This window comes from Nyctereutes procyonoides, unplaced genomic scaffold (assembly GCF_905146905.1).
Source record: "Nyctereutes procyonoides isolate TBG_1078 unplaced genomic scaffold, NYPRO_anot_genome, whole genome shotgun sequence".
NCBI classification, from domain to species: Eukaryota; Metazoa; Chordata; class Mammalia; order Carnivora; family Canidae; genus Nyctereutes; species Nyctereutes procyonoides.
Genome location: NW_026575121.1, coordinates 5,728,542 through 5,750,866, shown reverse-complemented (window position 1 = coordinate 5,750,866; position 22,325 = coordinate 5,728,542). Strand labels below are relative to the sequence as shown.

Sequence of the window (22,325 nt, the reverse complement as noted above, 5' to 3'; positions counted from 1 at the left end):
ATTATTCTCAGAATTAGATTTAATATTAAATTGACTTCTATTATATTAAAGGTATTTTTAAACTACTCAACTGTATGTTAGTGGAAGTATTGGAATGGAGTCTTCTTAAAATGCTTATCTTGTATTTTCTCTAAACAATGTTAGGTTTTCTTCAGATATAAAGAATTCTATCCTTAATTATGACAGGTAACATATTAATCATTGAGATTGTCAAAAGATTAGAAATCTAATACATAAACATTTTTAGAGCTGAGTTTTTGCTTAGAAACCATAAAATTCAACCTCCTCATTTTACCAAAAATAAAATTACATTCTAGAGAGTTTTTATTTTTTTTAAGATTTTATTTATTCATGAGAGACACAGAGAGAGGGGCAAGAGACACAGGCAGAGGGAGAAGCAGGTTCCCTGGGGGGAGCCCGAAGCAGAACTTGATCCCAGGACTCCGGGATCATGCCCTGAGCCAAAGGTAGATGCTCAACCACTGAGCCACCCAGGTGCCCAACATTGTAGAGAGTTTTTATTTAGTGTTTTATCTAGAACTTTGCAGCTTATTAGAGGTAAGCCCACACTTGAACTAATCCTTTCTCTCAGTCCTGCATCTTTTAAGGAGAGTTTATGCTTATATTTTAACAATTTCATGTGTGTGTTGATTTTGTTGTTTTAGAATCAAGTCTTTTTCTGTGGATCTGACTTTTTAAGAGATATCAAATATATTTTTTTGGTATGGCTTTGGAAATGCATGGGATTCATATGTTTATAGTCACTGTACCATGTTATAAGCAGAATCAACAAAGGCATAAAAGTGTCATTGATAGATCTTGTCTTTATTTTTTAAAAAAGATATTTATTCATTCATTCATTCATTTATTCATGAGAGACAGAGTGAGAGAGAGAGAGAGGCAGAGACACAGGCTGAAGGAGAAGCAGGCTCCCTGCAAGGAGCCCGATGTGGGACTCAATCCTGGATCCCGGGATCACACCTGAGCCAAAGGCAGATGCTCAATCACTGAGCCACCCAGGCATCCCGATCTTATCCTATTTAAATGAACTTTATGGAATGTCAGAATCAATGGAACATATGACTGTAGTATAGTGGTGGAACTGGAGTTTTGTATGTTTAAATCAAGTGATGTAGTAGAATATGGTGTAATACTAGACCTTCTTCCTTACATCCTGTTTGGCCCATTTGTGGATGCCTTCGTGGGGAAATAAAGCTAGTGCTGCTAGAAGATGGGCTTTCCCAGGATGGGAAGGTAAGGCAGGGCTACTGCAGGTTGGACTGCTGCCTCTTCAGTAATTACTCCAGAGCTGCCTTAAATTTGCTAACTCACTTCTGGCTTGTGCTGACTGGTCTTTAAGACCATTGATGCATGTTCTTTGTTTCTGCTGGCTTCCTTGACAGACTCTGAACCTCCCCAGTGTGGCCTGTGACCCTCGATTGCACCTTTTTTTACTCTAGACTTCACTCTGGTGTTCTTGGCTTCTGCACACCTGACATGTATGATTTGTTTGCCCCCTGTGGCCTGGCAACAATAGTGTAACAAAGGCTTTGTCTTAGTGTTGACTAGAAGTTGATATGAATCCATAGCACTTTTCTTTTGTGTCCCTCTGCCTCCAACTTGCAGTCTTAAAAAAGAAAAATGGCTCCCAGTAGGCCGCATTTTATCCTTGTTTTTCCACATTATCCCCTTTAAAGTAATATGATTGCATCTGACAGAAGTTGCAGGGGGTTGTTGATCATTGCTACCTATTGTGGAACACCTGCCCCTTACGAGAAAGCCAGGTTGTTTTCTTTTTTCTGTTCTATTCTAGGTTTGTATTTGCCTGCTTGGGTGGGTGGAGGGTGGGGAAAGCTTGTCGTGGATATTGTCAATCAGGTCCACACAGCTCTAAAATTATAAAAATGGTGCTTAATTACCTATGCCAAGCAAAACATGGTATGATTATCTTTCTCCACCTTGCTGCAGATATAAACTGTAGTTACAGACTGCACTTAATCAGTTCAATGGTTTTAACAAAAGGCTTAATCCACATGTCAAAGATTAGCATCCAAGCATCCACTTGATCACTAGACTTGAGGATTTTGTCTCCTTTGTAGGCAGAAGGTTGGTGTGTTTTGTTTTGTTTTTAAAGCTAGGGGCCCTGTTTTCTACTTAGTATCCTAGACCTTTATTAGAGTTACAGCACCTCTATCTTAAACATCTGTAATCACACATATAAAAGAGACCTTTAGCTAACTTTGAGGATTTGAACAGTACCACTATTAGGTTTTTGGTGTAAGTATATCCGTTAGGCCCAGTGCCTAATCATATTCTAGCAAAACCTTCCACTAATATGATGATGCTAATCCTTCACTACCTGCATTAGACAGGACTTATTCCAGGCCAGTGGGAAGAGTTTCCATCTTATCTACCAGCTCCTGATGGAAAATGAGGTCATTGTCATTGCCATGATTGACACAGGGTGTCATCATAATATATGCTTGCTCCATTTATATGCCATAGAGGGAAGTAGAACCTCACCAAGAAGGTATCTTTCTTGGTTGTAAGATACAAAATTTTATAATCCACCGTCCTCCCCCCCCCCCCCAGCTCAATATATCACTCCTCCATGAAATTCAAATACTCCTTTTTAAGGAAAAGTTTTAGGAGCTGCCTTTAAAATAAGAACATTGCTTAGGGCGCCTGGGTGGCTCAGTGGTAAGTAAGAACATTGGGAGTGCCTAGGTGGCTCAGTTAGTTAAGCACCTGCCTTTGGCTCAGGTCATGATCTCTGAGTCTTAGGATTGAGCCCTGCATGGGGTTCCCTGTCAGCAAGGGAGTCTGCTTCTCCCTCTCCCTCTGCTCTTCCCCCCACTTAGGTTCTCTCTCTCTCTCTCATAAATAAGTAAAACCTTTAAAAAAATAAAATAACATCGTGCTTCTGTCTCCACCTATACCAGATCTTTTTGGTTGATTTTACCTCTGTGTTTTCTGCCTTTTTGTTTGTTTGTTTGTTTTCTGCCTTTTAAAAAAATTTAGTTCCCATTACCTTAGAAAGAAAGTAAAAGTAACTATAGTTAGTGCAACTGCTGTCAATTTCTTATTAAATCTGGCACTCTACCTTAGATTTCCCCATATTTTTTCAAGCTTATTGATCTGTGTCTTTCTGTCCCACTTGAATTTGATGCCCACCTACCTGACTCCATGATGATAGCTTTATCTGTTCATGTTCCGAAACCTGGCAAACCCTTGGCCGTCTTACTTTCATGTCCTCTGATGCCTTCTTGCCTTGAACTATGGCTTTCATAAGCTACGCTTCTCTTTTTTCATGTGTGCCTTACCTCTTCTTCCTAGCCTCCTATAAATAGCATTTAATAGGAGAAACATTTATTTTGATATTCAGCTATGATCATTTTACTTCAGTCTCTGTGTTAAAAAAAAGTTAATTGAAAATAAAAAAAAATTTTAGTGTACTGTATTAACACTTTAAGAATCAAGAATTTTTCTATGTTAATCTAATTCTGTTCTGATGCCGAAAGTTTAGTTTTGAAATACAAAATCATCTGCATTAGATGTCGTCTGGCACTGGGATTGTACTAACACAGGTGCTACCTCTCCTACCTTATGGAGTTGATTGGCCACAGTATCTAACCAACTAAGCAGAGTGCATGAATCCTTCTGGGCTCACTGGATAAACCTCTGGCAGGAAGGTGATGTGGATGGGTAATTCTAGTCAGATGATTAAGTTTGTGAATGTTTTGTAGTGTTGAACTGAGTCTTGAGAGAAGCCTGGGAATCTTTGCCATATTGGCAAAAGTCATTTGAGAAGTATAGAAAAGAATAAAGCACTATGTATTAAAAGGAGCACAAATAAAAATGACAGATTAAATGAGAACTTGAAGCAAAATTCCATTCCACATTTCTTTGCTTTTTATTAATTATGGAGATGACTCTAAAAACAATTTAAAAATCATATTAATTCGTATTTTAAATATGGGAGATGGGTATTTCAGGGAAAGCAGTGTTTTATAATTACATAAGCAGAAGTCATTTAAGTTTTTTTAAATGAATTTTATCTTTTTTGAAGTGTAGCCTATGCATTATTATTCACTGGAAAATTCTATTGTAACCAGATGAGCAAAGCACTTTCATGAGCCATTAAATGAACATTGAAATTATATTATTGTATAGAACTCATTTTCATAGTGCTATTTGGCAAAATGCAATTTTGCCTTCTCTTTAGGAAGAAGATATTTTTAAAATGTTAATAACCATTCTCTACAATCTCAAAATGAGGGACATTACTTTGAGAACTTGTAAAGGTAATATTATTATGAAATCAGTGACCAGAGGCACTTGGGTGGCTCAGTCAGTTAAGCATTCGACTCTTGATTTCGATTCAGGTCATGATCTCATGATCAAGAGATGGAGCCCCACATCATGCTCCTCGCTCAGTGGGGAGTCTGCTGAAGATTCTGTCTCTCTTTCTCTACCCTTTCCCCCTGCTTGTGCATGCTCTCTCAAATAAATAAATAAATAAATAAATAAATAAATAAATAAATAAATAAATAAATAAATAAATAGATAAATAGATAAATAGATAAATAGAATGAATAAATAAATAAATAAATCTGTAAAAAAAGAAAAAGCAGTCTATGACCAAAAAATTCTCTGCTCCTAAATGCTGTCCCCTACCACTCACTATTCCTTCTGTTATCCTCTTTAGATTCTCTTGTGTCTTTATTGATTAGATGGTGTGGAGGAAAGAGAAGGGGACCTGAACAGCAGGCCACGATATGATGGTTCATTTGAGCAAGTGCAGTTTCTTAGTATAGTGATTGTAAATTAGGGATGGAGAACTCTTTCATGTTGCACATTTTTTCACAACCAGCATTTCTGAAATCAGAGTAGGTCTTAAAATCATGGCAGTGTTAAGTCTTAGTGGCATATAAAATAATGTATATTATGGTTGATGCTGTCTTAGAGTTGATGAAATATTTGAGCTGTTTTCTAAGCTACTACCTTCATATCACCAGAAAATAAGATTAGTAGAGATGCAAGAAAAGGAAGAAAGGGGGCCTGGGGGTAAGGAACAATATTAGGGCAGCAGATTTAAACACTGAGTACTGCATATTAGAATTATCTACTAACATAAAAATACCACCATCTCTTGTCCTCACAAGCCAGTTAGAATAGGCTTTGGGCCTAGTAGTTCATAAAAAGCTCCCCAGGTAATTCTAATGATCAAACAGAGTTGAAGAACCACCATGTTAAGGAAATGGATGAGTTCAGGAAAGGGAACTTATCCCAGAGGAATTCTTAATGATGGGGACATAATTTCTAGCCTGTAGTTGTGAGGATACTTAACTAGTAAAGTATCTTGAAATTCATAAAGAACTGAATTAATAGGGACGCCTTGGGGGCTCAGTTGTTGAGTGTCTGGGTCGTGATCCCAGAGTCCTGGGGATTGAGTCCTGCATCGGGCTCCCTGCAGGGAGCCTGCTTCTCCCTCTGCCTGTGTCTCTGCCTTTGCCTTTCTTTCTGTGTCTCTCATGAATAAATACATAAAATCTTTAAAAAAAAAAACTGAACTAGTATATGGCATACTACTATTACCAATTAAACATAGTGAAGAGAACAGGAGTTACTGAAGCTGAAATTAATGAAACTTGAATCATTTTAGTTGATTTAAAAATATGTGCCCTTGAATCATCTGCATTTCATTAATATTTTATTCCTCAACTATATATTGCAGTCTTTCTAAGTGTAAGAGTTTGTATTTTTCTTCCTTGGTATCACTCATCATATCCAGCACAGTGTTTGGTACTATTTAATAATAATAGAGCATTATGGTGAAAGTCTGTTCTGTTGGAGACTTAATCTTTCCTGGAAGGATTTGTTTTTTTTTTTTTTTTTATCCATTTAATCACTTTTGCTATTGTTTTTAAATTATCTCTAATTTCAAGTGCAGCAGCTGAAACTGAATTGCACCTTTTGATGAAGGTCTAACTAAAATAAACTTATGGTATTAGGATTTTCCTGCCCCTTTTCATTTATTATTACAGCACAACATTACTTCATGTTTTTTTATAAAGCTGTATTTCATTTCTGGGTTTTATCCAGCCTCTTATTCTTGAAAGCAACACTGAGATTAGGGATTATGTCTGTTTATACAAAATGTCATGTATTCAAGAGGTTTTTAGGGACGCCTGTGTGGCTCAGCGGTTCTGTCTGCCTTTGGCTCAGGGCATGATCCTGGAGTTCAGGGATCGAGTCCCACATCAGGCTTCCTGCAGAGAGCCTTCTCCCTCTGCCTATGTCTCTGCCCCCCGCCCCCCCCCCCCGTGTGTCTCATGAATAAATAAATAAAAAAAATTTTTAAGAGAGGTTTTTATGTTGGCTAATTATATGATGATCATAAAGGAGACCATAATCTGAAGTAGAGGAGGAGCAATAAATAACTTGTGGACTTGCTTTATAAACATTAAAACAGAAAAATATTTGTTCTTAAGAAGCTCATTCAGTAAGTTATTTCTTTGATCAGAAGTCTGTTATGGAACAGCCTGGGTGGCTCAGCAGTTTAGCGCTGCCTTCAGCCCAGAGTGTGATCCTGGAGACCCAGGATCAAGTCCCACGTCAGGCTCCCTACATGGAGCCTGCTTCTCCCTCTGCCTGTGTCTCTGCCTCTCTCTCTCTCTCTCTCTCTCTCTCTCTCTCTCTCTTTCTTTCTCTCTCTCTCTCTCTCTCTCTCTCTCTCTCTCCTGTGTGTCTCTCATGAATAAATAAATAAAATATTTAAAAAAAAGTCTGTTATGGCTTCTGTAGACTGATAGAACAGTTCACATTCCTTTGTGCCTTTAAGGCCTCCATCTTTTTTTTTTAAGATTTATTTATTTATTAGAGAGAGAGAGAGAGAGTGAATGTGAGTGAGTAAGCATGGGGGAGGGTGAAGGGAGAGGAAGAGAATCATAAGCAGACTCCCCGCTGAGCACCAAGCCCGACATGGCTTGATCTCATGACCCTGAGATCATAACCTGAGCCTAAATCAAGAGTCAGATGTTTTATCAATTGAGCCACCCACATGCCCCCCAAGGCTTCCATCTTTGATTTTGTACTTTAGCTAAGAACTTTTCTTCCTACTCCCGGGCAGCCATTCTTGTCATGCACAGATACTTTTTTGATCAGCAATACAGTGTCCCTTGTATAGGAAGGTACATACAGGCTTCTTTCTTCCAGTCCATAGTTGAAGAGTAGAACTATAAGTGAGGAAGTTGAGATGTTTTCTAAATCTTAGGTCTAGTCCTTAAAATACGGCTTCAGGATTTGGTTAGAATTGGGAATTTCGTGTATTAGGCATATTTGTAATTTGAATATTTTATGAAAACATTATATAAATAGGTAACTTTGGGGAATATTTATATGATTGCTCATTTGTTATTTTTGAGGTGAATAATCAAATCTTAACTCTGTAGATTTACTGAAACTGAACATGATCTTAAATTCCTAAATTTTTTGTAGATATCAGAACATCAATTCACAAATTTGAATAGAATAAGGATCGCCCTCTTAATAATGTAGAGATTACAAGTTTGCCTAACTGGTTTGTTAAGTTGCCAAGTAGTTTATATATTGATAGGCCTTACCCTGTGAATCACAGGCAAAAAAATTCCGTGAAAAGATTTTAAATGAAAAGATTGGAAACTAGTAGAAATATTAAAAATGGTTTACCTCTTAGATTCACCTGCTCTGTAGAAGTGTTTTTTCTTCAGTCCTTTTCCAGATGATAGATAACAGGTGTGATATAAATAGAATCAGGAGAGTAGCTTCAAAAGTCATAAGGAATAGTCCAAAGTCTTGGTCGTAGCCCACTTATCTGTGTGTTAACTGGATCCAGAGTGGCCTTGTGGAAAAGAATGCCTGTAACTTCCTGATGCCTAACATCTTCCTAACATACCTGCCATCATTAATTACATGCCAGTGCTAATAACTCCCTCCCTGCCTGCTTATTACTGTAATTTGTTTCAACTAGGCTTGCCCTTATCACGTGCAAAAAAGTGCCTGTCAGTCATTTTTCTTGAGTTCTTCAGCATAGTTTATCTCAGTTGAGATAAAGAGCAAGAAGGTCTAGCTTAGAGCTGAAGTTTCTGGACACTATGTTGTTGTTGTTGTTCCAAGAAACAGTTTCTAATTTCTCCTCAAAGAAAATCTAATTATATCTAAATCTTTTAGAAAGTATAAGTACAAACAAAGTAAACACTAATGAAATAATAAAAAACATCTCCAGTTGGAAGAGGAGGTCAGTTTTTTAAGTGAAAGAGAATTGGAACTAGATCTCAGATTTTTTATGGTATATGTTTTGTATACTTACCCTTTAAAACTTTTCTCCGTTTTTTTCCGCAAGTAGGTAATAGGCTATAGATAAATAAAATTCTATTGACAATGATGTGTGCTCATACGCATTAAGAGTCTTTTGGTTACAAGTAACACAAACCATTAAGAAAATGGACCAGTGAGAAAAGGGTACCTCCTTTTGACTGCCAGGTAGAGGTAGCCTCTCTAGTCATTTAGCCTTGGCTGACACCTGGTAGGGGATCTTCCCCACCTGGTGGGACTTTCAGTTCCCCTTGTGGTCTTTACATCATTGTGGAGCTGGCCTTGTTACTGCTGGTTGATGGTAAAAGTCCTGATTCCCCTCGAGGCCTCCTCCGACATCACCCTGGGAGGGCGAGGGTAGGGGCAGCTTATTCCTGCTGGATGGGGTTGGAACTACAGACTCTCATGTGATCTCCAATGATACGAGAGGGAGAGGGCTCATTACTGCTTGGCAGGAATGAATGCCCTGGCTTCCCACTTCCCACAGATAAGGTGGTGAGAGAGAAGATTTAGAAAAGATTCTAGAATATTTCCCAGAATCCAGTTCTGGTACCGGTCCCTTAGTTTGAGTATCAGAGAGGGGGACCTGTACATGGAGAGAGAGAGGGAGGAGACAAAAGCTATTGTTCGCTCTGTTCTCATCACCCTCAGTGTCCTTCTGTCTCTCCTCCCTGTCTGAATTCTGTTTTTCAGATCCAGCACAAACATTGCTTTATCATAGCTTCTCTTGGTCCTTAGCTAAACATTACCTCTTTGTGTGGGGGGGCATGTATGTGTGTGTGTGTGTGTGTTAATTCCAGTACTCTGTGTGTGTCACCCATAACCCTTAAAAACTTCGTCTTTGTGCAGTAGAGTCCCACAGCCCATAGAGAAGGATCCGTAGTCTGTCAGGTAAATTCAAAAGTAGAGAATCATAAAATGGTTTAATATGCATTCCTACTGCCTTAAACATTTTACCTTAAGAGTTAAAATGTACACTTAGCTACCAGTATGCATGTAGGATAAGGCCTTTGGTTTCAGTATAATATGCTGACAGATCATCTGCTTTCTCTTTCTTGGGAAAATTCAACCCATAATATAGACTTACAATTATGGCTTCTTAGGAGCAAGGATTTTTTTTTTTAAGACTTTATTTTTATTCATGAGAGACACAGAGAGAGAAAGAGAGAGGCAGAGGAAGAACCAGGCTCCATGCAGGGTCCCCAGGATCACGCCCTGGGCTCAAGGCGGTGCTAAACTGCTGAGCCACCCGGGCTGCCCAGGAGCAAGGATTTAAACACTGAAACAACATGAATGCAGAATCCTTTTAGACTTTGATGTTTCTCTTCTAGTCTCCTGTTAGCTCTCCAGTACCTACTTTGACAGTAGTTTTTTAAAGCAATTTACTTTTATATTGTCTTGCCAAAGTATTAAACCTGATTTTCATAGAAACATCTCCTTCCCCCATACTCATAATTGATGGTATTATATAATATATAATCAAATTGCATAATTACTAACAGTAAAACTAGCATAAACAAGTTCTAATATAGTTAGAGCAGAAGTGTGTGGGAGTACTAGAGATGAACCTAACTACCCACTACGGGCAAGCTGTGGGCATCTGTCACTGTATTTAAAAGAGGGACATGAGAGCATTGGTAATCTCTAAGTGGGGTAATTGGAGGCCTATTAAAAGTGATTCTGGTGTATTATAATTATTTATATATCTATCATAGCTTCCTACTAGACCAGCAGCTCTCAAAATGTGATCTGAAAACTTTTGGGTAGAGGGATTCCTGAGACCTTCTCAAGGGGTCTGTGAAAATCAAAACCAGTATTCATAATAATACCAAGCCTTTCTGCCCTTTTCGATTCTGTTTTTCTAAATGTTTCTTAGTATTAGTATCTAATATGATAAATAGGAATAGATAAAAACCCACATAAAAGCTCTTTGGGGGGCCTCAATAGTTTTTAAGGATATATGTCACAGAATTATTTGAATGGCCACACAAGACTCTGTACTCCTTAAGGACAGGAACTATGTTTTGTTTATCTTTGTTATTCCTGATGTGTTTCAAGTATTTATGATCTTTTAAACTGGACCAACAAACTGGTTTTAAGTAAGGGTTCCTGTATTAATATGATCTGTAATAAACAGCAGTGCTGTGCAAGTGGGTGCTTTCAAATGCCTTTAAAATATAATACAGTATTTAATATTTTCCCCCTGAAATCTTAGGCAACTTTTGAAGAAGAAAAGAAGCATGGTTAGTGGAAAGAACATGAAAACATTTTTCTATGAGGCTCTAAAAAGTGTGTGAAGGTTTTAAATCTTGCTTAGTAGGCTTTATCATAAGTAAATTGGCTTTTTAAAATTTATTTAGAAGGAGAAAGGGAATGAGCTAACAGAGATGTGTTATTTAAGAGCAGCCAATCAGTGGGAAAATTCATTGCTGGTGATTAAGACTTTTCTTTCACTTGAGAAGCATCGGAAAGCTATTTTAGGTTTGGAAAGGGGATATGATGGACAGAAAATTATGGTTTGGAGAAGTGAATTTTATTGCTTTGTAAGAGTGACCTTGATTGAAGAATAGTGATGAGGGTAGTGGCCAAGTTGATATGGGCAGATGCTTTGGATCCTTCTTACTCTTTCAGGTATTATATGGAGAACAGTGATAGCAGAATCCTTTAACTAAAAATTAAATTCAGCCTTTCTACCTGAAGTAGATACTGCTTTATATAAGTGGGGAAACATTTACAGATGTTATTAACAGATAGCTCTTTTAGTATTCAACATTAAAAAACACATGGATACCTAAGTAAGTTATTTTCAGGGATGGTATGGTAGTCTAAGTTTATTTTGTTTTTTAAAAAAGATGGGGATCCCTGGGTGGCGCAGCGGTTTGGCGCCTGCCTTTGGCCCAGGGCGCGATCCTGGAGAACCAGGATCGAATCCCACGTCGGGCTCCCGGTGCATGGAGCCTGCTTCTCCCTCTGCCTGTGTCTCTGCCCCTCTCTCTCTCTGTGTGACTATCATAAATAAATAAATTAAAAAAAAAAAAAAAAAAAAAAAGATGAATTAATGAGGATTTTAGAGGACTTTCTTATGCATTTAAGATACTTTATATGTAGAAATTTCCCAAATCTTGCTATTGTTATGACAGTAACTTTTCTAGATAGAACTTGCAGCTTCAGTGAAAAGGCAAACTCAAATATAAGATTTGAGAAATTCAATTTTTTTTTTTTAATTTTTTATTTATTTATCTATGATAGTCACAGAGAGAGGCAGAGACACAGGCAGAGGGAGAAGCAGGCTCCACGCACCGGAAGCCCGACGTGGGACTCGATCCCGGGTCTCCAGGATCGCGCCCTGGGCCAAAGGCGGCGCCAAACCACTGCGCCACCCAGGGATCCCGAGAAATTCAAATTTTAATCCCAATCTTACTAAATCAATTAAGAAGATTATTTTTTAGGCCTTTAAATCTAATATAAAATAATTATGGCTTTATTTCCTTCTTCGCATTTTGGTATAAGATAGGCATGCTTCTCATCATTCTTTTTTCCAGACATCTAATAGCCTGTACTTGAGATTGGTTGCGTGTGTTGCATTGAGGCATTCCTCAACTATTGGATTTCACATGCATTCACAGTTAGAGGCTACAGTAAGGAGTCTCCTGGAGTTTGAAGACAAAAATCAAGAAAAGTCACCATAAGGAAGATTTTCTAATGTAAATCATGTGGGCATGGTACTATCTGCACTCTACATTTTGGCCCGCTTATTCCCCCCTTGCAAACTGTATGCTTCTCAAAAAGAGTGCTGCCGTGTCTTACTCATCTTTAATTCCAAATGCTTAGATAGATGGTGCTGTTTATGTAGTAGGCACTTAGTTAATGTTAAGGGAATGCATGAAGTCATTTACCCTAAAGAGATGAATCATAAATACATTGCTGATGAGCCAAGGGATTTCCTGAATCTCTTCTCAAAACCTGGGTGAATTCTCATGGAATGAAGACTGAACCATAGCATCCTTTTTTTTTTTTTTTTAAAGTTTTTATTTATTCATTGAGAGACACACAGAGAGAGGCAAAGACATAAGCAGAGGGAGAAGCAGGCTCCATGCAGGGAGCCTGATGCGGGACTCAATCGTGAGACTCCAGGATCACGCCTCTGGGTTAAAGGCAGGCGCTAAACCACTGAGCCACCCAGGCGTCCCTGAACCATAGCTTCCTAATCATAATTGTACAGTTCTAGACTGTAGGAGGGCTGGTGCCATCATGGGATAGTCCTATATGTACTATCAAAATAAGGTCTGTAAAGTGACTTTACCACAGTGTTTGGTGCCTAATAGTCATGTAGTAAATGCTAACTTTTGTTTACCTTTATGGTTTCTCTTGAATTTTGTGTCATGGTCACCATAACATTTCTTACTAATGGTAGGAAAAATTGCCCTTCTGTTTGGACAAGTATCCATAGCAGTTAAAGTTCTAATTTGGACACACTCAGGTTAATAAATCTGCTAGAAAATAGAAGTCAGAGCATCTGGCAGGCAAAACTGGTACAAAGTATAGCCTAGACAATGACCTGCCCAGTGTACAGTATTTTCTAGGCTAGCTATTTTAGTCACAGTATATTCTAGAATTTTATTTGCTTACATATATCTGCATATACCCACTCATACATGTATATATTATCTTTGATTTTAGCGGTTTAGACTAGCTGGGTTTTCAGAAGTTACTTCTCTACCAAAGATGATATAGCGTCCACACCCTTCAAATTTCTTTAATTTGATTTTATGCTCCATTAAGCCACCTTCTTTAGAAAGAGTTAAGTATCTAAACGTTGTTAATGGCAAGGGGCTGCAACAGCCCAGTAAACAAAGCCTGACAAGTTCAGTTTTTACTAGCCAGGAGTAAGCTTTTTTTCTATTCTGACTAATGATGCTACTGTAAACTTACAAGTATTCCTTTTGGTTTTTTTTACTATTATTGATTTTTTTTTTTTTTTATGATAGTCACACAGAATGAGAGAGAGAGAGGCAGAGACACAGGCAGAGGGAGAAGCAGGCTCCATGCACCGGGAGCCTGACGTGGGATTCGATCCTGGGTCTCCAGGATCATGCCCTGGGCCAAAGGCAGGCGCCAAACCGCTGCGCCACCCAGGGATCCCACTATTATTGATTTTTATCAATAATAGTAAATCAATAATTTGATTCTAATCATTATTACTGTGTTTAGTATGTCAAAGTAAAATCTTGAAAATGATCAGTGTTATCTCTGAATACATTTGTCAATTATTTTTTTCTTTCCATTCAAGATAAACTTTCATTGGAAGGAATTGTGGTACAAAGAGCTGAATGCCGACCTGCTGCCAGTGAAAACTACATGCGATTAAAGAGGTTGGTGTTTTTTAACTTTAAAATAATACCTGATATTTCCTTTGGGAGGTTGAAATACATATGTTAGATTGCTTATTAACTGCCTGAAAACAGTAGTTATGTTGAAAGTTTTTTCTTCAAAGGCTGTTTGGTTTTAAAAATAAGAACAAACTTCTAGCTATAAAATAAATAAGTCTTGGGGATGTAGTGTACAGTAGGTGACTCTAGTTAACGTTATTGTTTTATGTATTTGAAAGCCGTTTAGAGAATAGCTCTCGGGATCCCTGGGGGGCTCAGCAGTTTGGCGCCTGCCTTCGGCCCAGGGCATGATCTTGGAGTCCCGAGATCGAGTCCCACATCAGGCTTCCTGCATGAAGCCTGTTTCTCTCTGCCTCTCTCTCTCTGTGTCTCTCATGAATAAATCTTAAATCTCATGAATGAATCTTATGAATAAATCTTAAAAAAAAGCTCTCAAAAGTTCTCATCACAATAAGAAAATTGTAAATGTGGTGACAGATTAACCAGACTTATTGTGGTGATCATTTTGCAGTGTATGTATGTTTCAAGTCATTATGTTGTATACATGAAACGAATATGTCAGTTACACTTCAATTAAAAACAAACAAACTACAAACCCAAGTAAAAGTTTCTTTGGCAAGGGAACTTTGAGAACCTGGGCAGTTTATTTGGGATGTTTAAGCTGTTCTCTTAATATAACCTGGAATCAAACTTCTAATACTTCTTTTTCTAGTCATCTTTATAGATCTTGATTCTCTAAAGACATGTAATAAGATATTTGTACTATTTTATTTTTAAAGGCTGTAATTTTCCCATAATGAACATTTCTAAAATACTATACAGTATAAAGCTAGTTGCTAGAATATCATCCTTTTCTCTTGATTTACAGAGAACTTTTTCTAAACTTTCTACTTTGAGGTTTCTCATAAGGTCCTTCCTCTCCCGACTGTTGTACATGGCTAACCTTTTGTAATTAATGTTTGAAGATGATGATCTTAAATTCTTGATACTCCAAATTTTATGACTTTCAAAGAGCTGGTTTTTTTTTAAACCCCAAAGAATGTGTTTTGAAATTTTATTTTAAGTAACTCTATACCACCTATGGGGCTTAAATTCATAGCCCTAAGATCAAGAGTCTCGTGCTCTATCGACTAAGCCAGCCAGGCTCCCCTTGTTTTATACTTTATATTGAATGTATTTCAACCCCATGTACTTTAGAATTATAAATTTGTTCATTCAGTCAGCATTTACTGTGTGAAAGAGTAGCAAACAAAACAGACAAAACGCTCTGCCTTCGTGGAACTTATATTTTAGGGGATTATAGCTAGACAGAGCTCATGATGGGGAACACACTCTTCAGATGGTCTCAGTAGCCTCTCTGGATATCAGTGTTCTCACAGATAAAAGTGGCTGCTTGAGGGGTGCCTGGGCATGCAGCTCTTGATTTGGGCTCAGGTCATGGCCCCAGGGTCATGGGATTGAGCCCTGAGTCAGGCTCCCCAGTCAGCTTGGAGTCTGCCTAAAGATTCTCTCTCCCTCTCCCTTTACCCCCATGCTCGTACTCTCTTTCAAGTAAATAAACAGATCTTTTTTAAAAAGAAAAAAAAGTGACTGCTTGAGCTGTATCCTCTCTGATGTCACATCATCTTTTTAATTTCCCCCCTTTCTCAATTAGATTAGAGTGTGTCTCCCAGGAGTGAAACAGAGAGACTGTTTTCTTGTCCAATAATTCTTCTCATTTAAATGCCTCCCCAGGGCAAATAAAAGGATGACAATCAAAATGAAATTTTTTTATAACTGAAAATAACTTTGGAACACAGGCAGGAGGGGTTTCTCTCTTTGTGTTTAGCCTATAAAATCAATCATACAAGGCGTGTTTTTGAAGACTTACTCTTTCAAATAACTACTGAAATTGGAAAATACAAAATCTGGTTGCTGAGCTGCTTGCCAAGATCTTTTTTTTTTTGGTTTTTTTTTTTTTTTTTTTTTTTTTTTTTTTGTGGTACTAATTTTCTCTAAAGGTTTCTAAAGATTTCTGGTTGCCTGTTGTGTTAATGAAATGGCTACTTTCTCACAGAAGATACAAAAATTGTTTGGCCTTTTGAGTATACCGTCATTACATATTTCAGTTACTTAATTAAGTGACTTCAGGAAACAGGGTGATTCAGGAGATGATAATTCTATGAGTTTCATATGCATGCATAAAGGCTTGAGGAAGATATTAGGGACCTCTGTGTAGCTCTGCAAGCCTGGAATCCAGCATTTGTTTGAGGTAGAACAAACAGAAGCTCCAGCCTAGAACTCTGTTTTGAGCTCCAAACTTATATATCTAAATACCTTGGTTGAATGTCCAATAAGCATTTTAGATACATGAAAAACTATTCTCCCAGACTTTCCTCTCAAACCTGCTCTACCAGTGGTCTTTCTCATCTGAGTTAGTACAAACTCTGTTCTCTTGTTTTCTCAGTCCAAAAATCCTGGTTACATTCGTGAGTCCTCTCTCACACCCTACATCCAGTGTGTCAGAAAACTCGTATTGACTGTATCTTCAAAATATTACACATCTACAGTCAGACCATTTCGCACCACCCATATGATCTGCCCTTCCGTCTCACCTCGATCATTGCAGTAGCATCCTAGCAGCATTCCTGCTTCTGTCCGTGCTCCACTGTAGTCTACTGGCAGCACAGTAGTCAGAGCAGTTCTTCTAAAATCTGTCAAGTCATGCCATTCCTCTGTTCACAGGTCACTTGCAATGCTTCCTGTATTACTCACAGTAAAATTCGAGTCCTTACAGTTCTCTGCAGGAATCTACATGATCACTCTCCTACTCCTTCCCACTTCTCCCCATCCTTACCTCCGCCCCTCTTGCTCCCCTTCACTTACTCTGCTTTAACCACCCTGATCTAACAGTCATGAGCACTCTAGACACTTCCATATTAGGGCCTTTACACCAGATTTTCTTTTCCAGGTGAAACATCCTTTCTGCAGATAACTGCGTGGTTCACTCCTTGCCTCTTCACTCCTTTGCCTTAGATTCTACTTTTCCAATAGGCCTACCCTGGCCAACTTACTTCTTTCTATATTTGTATTTTCTTACAGACATATCCCTCCTAATATACTATATAATTTACTTACATTTATTGCCAACTTTGCCCTAATGTAGTTTTTAAACATCCATAGTTGGTTCTTTGGTGGTATGTCTGTCTGTGCATGCACATGCACACAATCATCTGTTTTGTTCACTTAAACACACACACACACACACACATCCAAATGTTTAGAATAGTTTGTGACGGGCACCTCAGGTGTCTCAGTCGGTTAAGCATCTACCTTTGGCTCTCGTCATGATCTCAGGGTCCTGGGATGAACTCCGAGTCTGGCTCCCTGCTCAGTGGGGAGTCTGCTTCTCCTTCTCAACTCTGCCCTTCCCACCCCCACTCATGTGAGTGCTCTCTCTCTCTCAAATAAATCTTTAAAAAAAAAAAAAGAATAGTTCGTGACATGTAATGTAGTAAGTGGTTAGTATTTGTTGTGTGAGTAAATGGCAGGAGATATGGCTTAAAATATTAAAGACCTTTATATTCTTGCTAAATTATCTGTTAAAAAGTCTTATAATGCCTTGATAAGAAATTTGAAATTTGTGCTTTGACCATTAGGGAGGTACTGAAAAATTCTAAGCTGTATGGAAAGCAAAGGGATTTGTGTTTGGAGAGTTCATTCTGGCCATAATGTAAGACTGAAAGCAGGGAGGGAAGCTAGAGGCTGTCATAATAACCCAGGTACAAAATGTCTAAATGGCTAAACACAGTGGTTCTAGTCAGAAGGAAATGAAAAACTAGGTTTTGAGGATATTTGGAGGTAGTCGATAGAACTTAATGAACCCATCTCTTACTTTAAATGGTTGTGGGACAGGGGATTTCTCTAGGACCAGACTGATGGTGGTGGTTCTTGTGTTGTGGCCTGGGTGCACTTCTGTTACGAATCCTCAGACTGATGGGTAACACTGATGGAGAGGGGTGGAGAGGCCTTAGAGTTCCCATGTTAATTTTAATGTAAATCCTGGTTGGCAGCTTACGTTAAAACTGAAAAAAGCAGAAAGTACTTAATCTGCAAGAAGAGTACTGATGAGTACATTAATCACAATTATAAAATAACAAAAGCCATAAGTTGTATCTCCTTTACAGTTGACACTTGAACAATAAGGGGATTGAGGTGTTGACCTTTTCATAAGGAAGAGAAAATACATTTACAGTACTGTAAAAATTAAAAAGTCACGTACAGAGGGACCTGTGCAGTTCAAACATGTGCCATTGGAGAGTCCACCTGTACTTTATTGTTATTTAACATTTTCAGATGCCTAATGTGATCACTGAAGTAAGGCTTAATTTATAAAAAATCACTAGGGCAGCCCCGGTGGCACAGCGGTTTGGCACTGCCTGCAGCCCAGGGTGTGATCCTGGAGACCCTGGATCGAGTCCCACGTCAGGCTCTCTGCATGGAACCTGCTTCTCCCTCTGCCTGCCAGAGAGACCTGCCTCTCTCTCTGTCTCTATGAATAAATAAATAAAATCTTTTAAAAAAAATCACTAGATATTGTTCTTGCTCCAGAAAGTTTACAGTTTTTAAACATGAAGAAACATAAATACATACACACAGGATTACCCAAGACATCTATTTACTGACCGTATGGTAGGAGGAATAGGAATATGGTGGTGCTGTGGATCAAAGGGAAAGGCAGATTTCCAGCTGGAGGTGACATCAAAGCAGGAGCGTTTGAGAACAGAATTGGCAGTTCAGCACTTCAGGTATCCAGCACTTGGATATTTCACACATGCGTGCCGAGGTTTTCAGAGCCTCCTTCTGACTGCCTGGTCCTTATGACATTCGAGGTTTTGGATAATCTGGCTCTTGTCTGACTTTCTGGCTTTATTTTTAGCTGTTATCCTGCTGACGGACATCAGCTAGTTCCGTCGCACTACACGCTGTTATCTGGGGTGTGCTGGGCACTTTTAAGTTTTGTGCCTTTGTTGCATGCTGCATCCTCTATCTAGAATGCCTCATCTTCCTTCTGCTGGGATCCTTCTGGACTTTACAGACCAATCCAGAGGTCACTTACTCAGTGAAACCTCCTCATATCCTCTCACCCCACTCCACTTAGGATCGGCCATCCTGCTCTCTACATTCCCACGTATTTCCTTATTCTATTTAATGGTACACATAGTGGTCTGTGTTTTCTGATGTTTAAGTGTACATGGTTACATCTTTTACAAGATTATGAACTTCATAAGAACAGGGGCGGTGGGGTTTGCTTTTTCTTTTTCTTTCTTTCCCACTCTCTCTTGCTCCCTTCCTGTTTGTAGTCTGAGCACTGAGCATAGTGCATTACAAGTAATAAACACCCAGAAATATTTGTTGGGTTAAAATAGAAAGGAATGGCAAAACTTGGGACAGAAACATAGGAGTCAACAGCATTCAGCTTCTTTAATTTTTTTTTTTTTTTTTTTTTTTACTCAGAGCTGCGCTTGAAAGCTGGACTTGATTTTTTAATTCATATACACATGCATATGTTCACACACACAGACACATACATACATAAATACATACATATCTTCCTTTGAGAGGGGGAAAGTGATGATAAACAGAAACATTTCATCAACAAATGTTTTTCAAAATAAAAATTAGAATTAAATAATTTTCTGTTTACAGAGGACTGGAAGAGAAAGCCTTTTTTTTTTTTTAAATCAAAGAAGACCTTTCCTAAAATCAATGAGGTTTTTTTCTTTAACCAGTGAGTTTTTACTGTATTATGTTTGCAAATAGCAGCTGAACTACATTTTTAGCAACATAAATGGATATATTTACAAAACGTAATTTATATTTATATATAATACTCTTTAAGAATGTTCAGAGCTATGTTAGTGGGAATTTAATTTTAGTAATAAATCCTTATGATAACTGTCTGCTATTAAATTTTACCTGATAAAGTAGCCACATGTTATGAGAATTATAACAGCTTTATTAAATATAAGTAAGATTCTGCTTGTTTGTAATGTTCTGTCATTCATTTAGATAAAGGTGGAAATAAGTATTGCAATAAACCCAAGGAATATGTGAACCCTTTAGTCAATAAAATTCAGGCCTAGAAAAAAATTGATCCTATGCCGTAATTTTCCTTGGTACAACCTCTCACATAATATAAATTCCTGCAAGGATCCATTTAGCCACCAAGAAAACCTAAAACACAAAAAGGGAAAAAAATCCCACTTGCTCCTATTAATTTTCTTTATTGGACATAAATTTGGATGGATCTAAATTACATTTTATTAGGAAGAAATTTATTTTGAATTGGTAAATATAAATATATGCAATATCAACTCACATTTGCTATACCAGTTAAAATTCATGGGATACCTGGACGACATGAGTCAGTTAAGCATCTGACTCTTTATTTCAGCTTAGGTCATGATCTCAGGGGTCTTGGGAATAAGCCCTGCACATTGGGCTCTGTGCTCTGCGGGGAGTCTGCTTGAGATTCTCTCCCTCTTCCTCTACCCCTCGCCCCCTCTAAAATTTTTCTTTAATTATTTAATTTATGTTTTACTAACTGTAACTTTAAGCATCTCGGCTTTTTTAAAAAAATTAATCTCTTTGTCCAAAGTGGGGCTTGAACTCATGACCCCAGTATCAAGAGTTATATGATCCACCAACTAAACCAACCAGGTGCCCCTTTGAGGTTTTTTTTTAATAATCAAAGATAAATTATACATTCACCAACTTATAATTCATGTTATACTCTTTAAAATATAAAGGGACATAAAGATAGACAGTCACCTTAATGTGTGTTTTCTTGTAGGAAAGTCATAGTAATGGGAAAATATGTGGCTTTTTAACTTCTCCATGTTTATGTCACCAACTCATCTAAAAATACTTGTCTCAAAAGTTTTTATTTTTAATTTTCTCTGTGTTTGTGGCCTTTCTTCAAAAACCTAAGAAAAGCCTTTCTCTTTGGAAAATAGAACATTGACTGTGGAGAAGTGGAAAAGAGAAAAATCAGTGTCTTTTTTTCTATGCAAAGATACCAGATAGTAGGAAACAAGTTGTGATTCACTTTCTTTCTTAGGGAGAGGTTACCAGACTGTACCTGTCCAGCTTCCTGATGTTTCATATTATGGTAAAAGATGTCTTAGAGTGTGTTATTATGGGAAGAGGAGAGGGACCCCCTCACTCAGTAGATCTTTATGTAATTTGTGGATGATGTGATTCATGTTGGGTGAACTACGTTCAGGCCCAAAGAAGTCTCTGCAAATAAAATTTTTGCTAAATGCAATAACAACACACACAGAGAGAGAGAGAGGCACAGACACAGGCAGAAGGGAGGAGCAGGCTCCACGCAGGGAGCCTGATGTGGGATCCCGGGTCTCCAGGATCACACCCTGGGCTGAAGGCGGCGCTAAACTGCTGGGCCACCCGGGCTGCCCCATCTTTTTACCATATTTAAACTAGTATGTAGATATATTTAGGACCTGTAGTTTTTGACTCTTCTCTGTATATAAATTTCATAAGGAATAATTAATTTGTAAGTGATTTTGCTCATATTTTAGGATAGTTATAGCTATGTCTTTTTAAAGAATAAGTACAAGATGAATTACAAATAGGATAATTGTATAATTTATCATTTAAAACAGGATAATTTTGCGAATGAAAGCAGCCACTAACCAGAGAAGTTGACATCCTGAGACAGCAATGTAAACTGTCCCAGATAAAATTGGGATGCAAAGTCCGTATGAATAGCCTGGATATACTGAAATGCTAACCTTTTAAAATGGGAACCAAAATATAAGAGTCAGATAATGAAAGTACTGGCAGTTAGGAAATGTGTACAGTACCAGGGATTCTAGACAAGGTAAAATTGCTATGGCTGAACATAAACGGTGTGCTTCCAAGTAGCCACACAAAGTTGGGCATACACTAATGCTGTGTTAATGTTTTCATGTAAATTTTTATATGAAGTTTATTAAACAGCATAATCAGTAATAAGCTAAAAGTTTTATTAAAAATCATTTTTCGGGGATCCCTGGGTGGTGCAGCGGTTTGGCGCCTGCCTTTGGCCCAGGGCGCGATCCTGGAGACCCGGGATCGAGTCCCACGTCGGGCTCCCGGTGCATGGAGCCTGCTTCTCCCTCTGCCTGTGTCTCTGCGCCTCTCTCTCTCTCTCTCTGTGTGTGTGACTATCATGAATGAATAAAAAAATTAAAAAAAAAAATTAAAAAAAATCATTTTTCTGTTAGTCCTCAATAAAATTAGAGGTCATAGTGGCAACTCAGAATTCTATAATTTCATGACCAGGGAAATGTATTATTAGATTTTAGCTTACTGGTAGTCTCATTTGAAACAGCTTTTGGTGAATGATTAATATATTTGAATCAGTTAGGTTACTTTCATTTTCAGGTATCATAAAACCCAGGTCAAACTGGCTTAAAAATAAAAGAAATTCATTGACTCACATAAATAAAATCCAGTGGTATTATAGGATTTAGCCATGCTTTATCTAGAAGTTCTCAGTGTCATCAGTGCTCTAGCTCTGCTTCTAATGTTCAT

The 22,325-nt window shown here is 38.0% G+C and overlaps 2 protein-coding genes across 4 annotated transcripts in view; one reads left to right on the top strand and one right to left on the bottom strand.

Moving 5' to 3' along the window:
* GTF2F2 (general transcription factor IIF subunit 2) overlaps positions 1–22,325 on the top strand; it is a 145,638-nt gene that overhangs the window by 75,424 nt on the left and 47,889 nt on the right. The window contains exon 5 of the mRNA XM_055336129.1: positions 13,646–13,727. Within this exon, the coding sequence (XP_055192104.1) occupies positions 13,646–13,727 (82 nt within the window). The remainder of the gene's footprint in view (positions 1–13,645; positions 13,728–22,325) is intronic.
* KCTD4 (potassium channel tetramerization domain containing 4) overlaps positions 1–22,325 on the bottom strand; it is a 31,870-nt gene that overhangs the window by 2,749 nt on the left and 6,796 nt on the right. Inside the window, exon 1 of one of the 3 annotated variants that reach the window (XM_055336128.1) lies at positions 16,340–16,375. The exons of 1 other annotated variant lie outside the window; for it this stretch is intronic. The gene's annotated coding sequence lies outside the window, so the exon portion shown is untranslated. Of the gene's footprint in view, positions 1–7,710; positions 7,872–16,339; positions 16,376–22,325 lie in introns of those variants that run through there. One more of the 3 variants, XM_055336124.1, reaches the window with a different exon arrangement.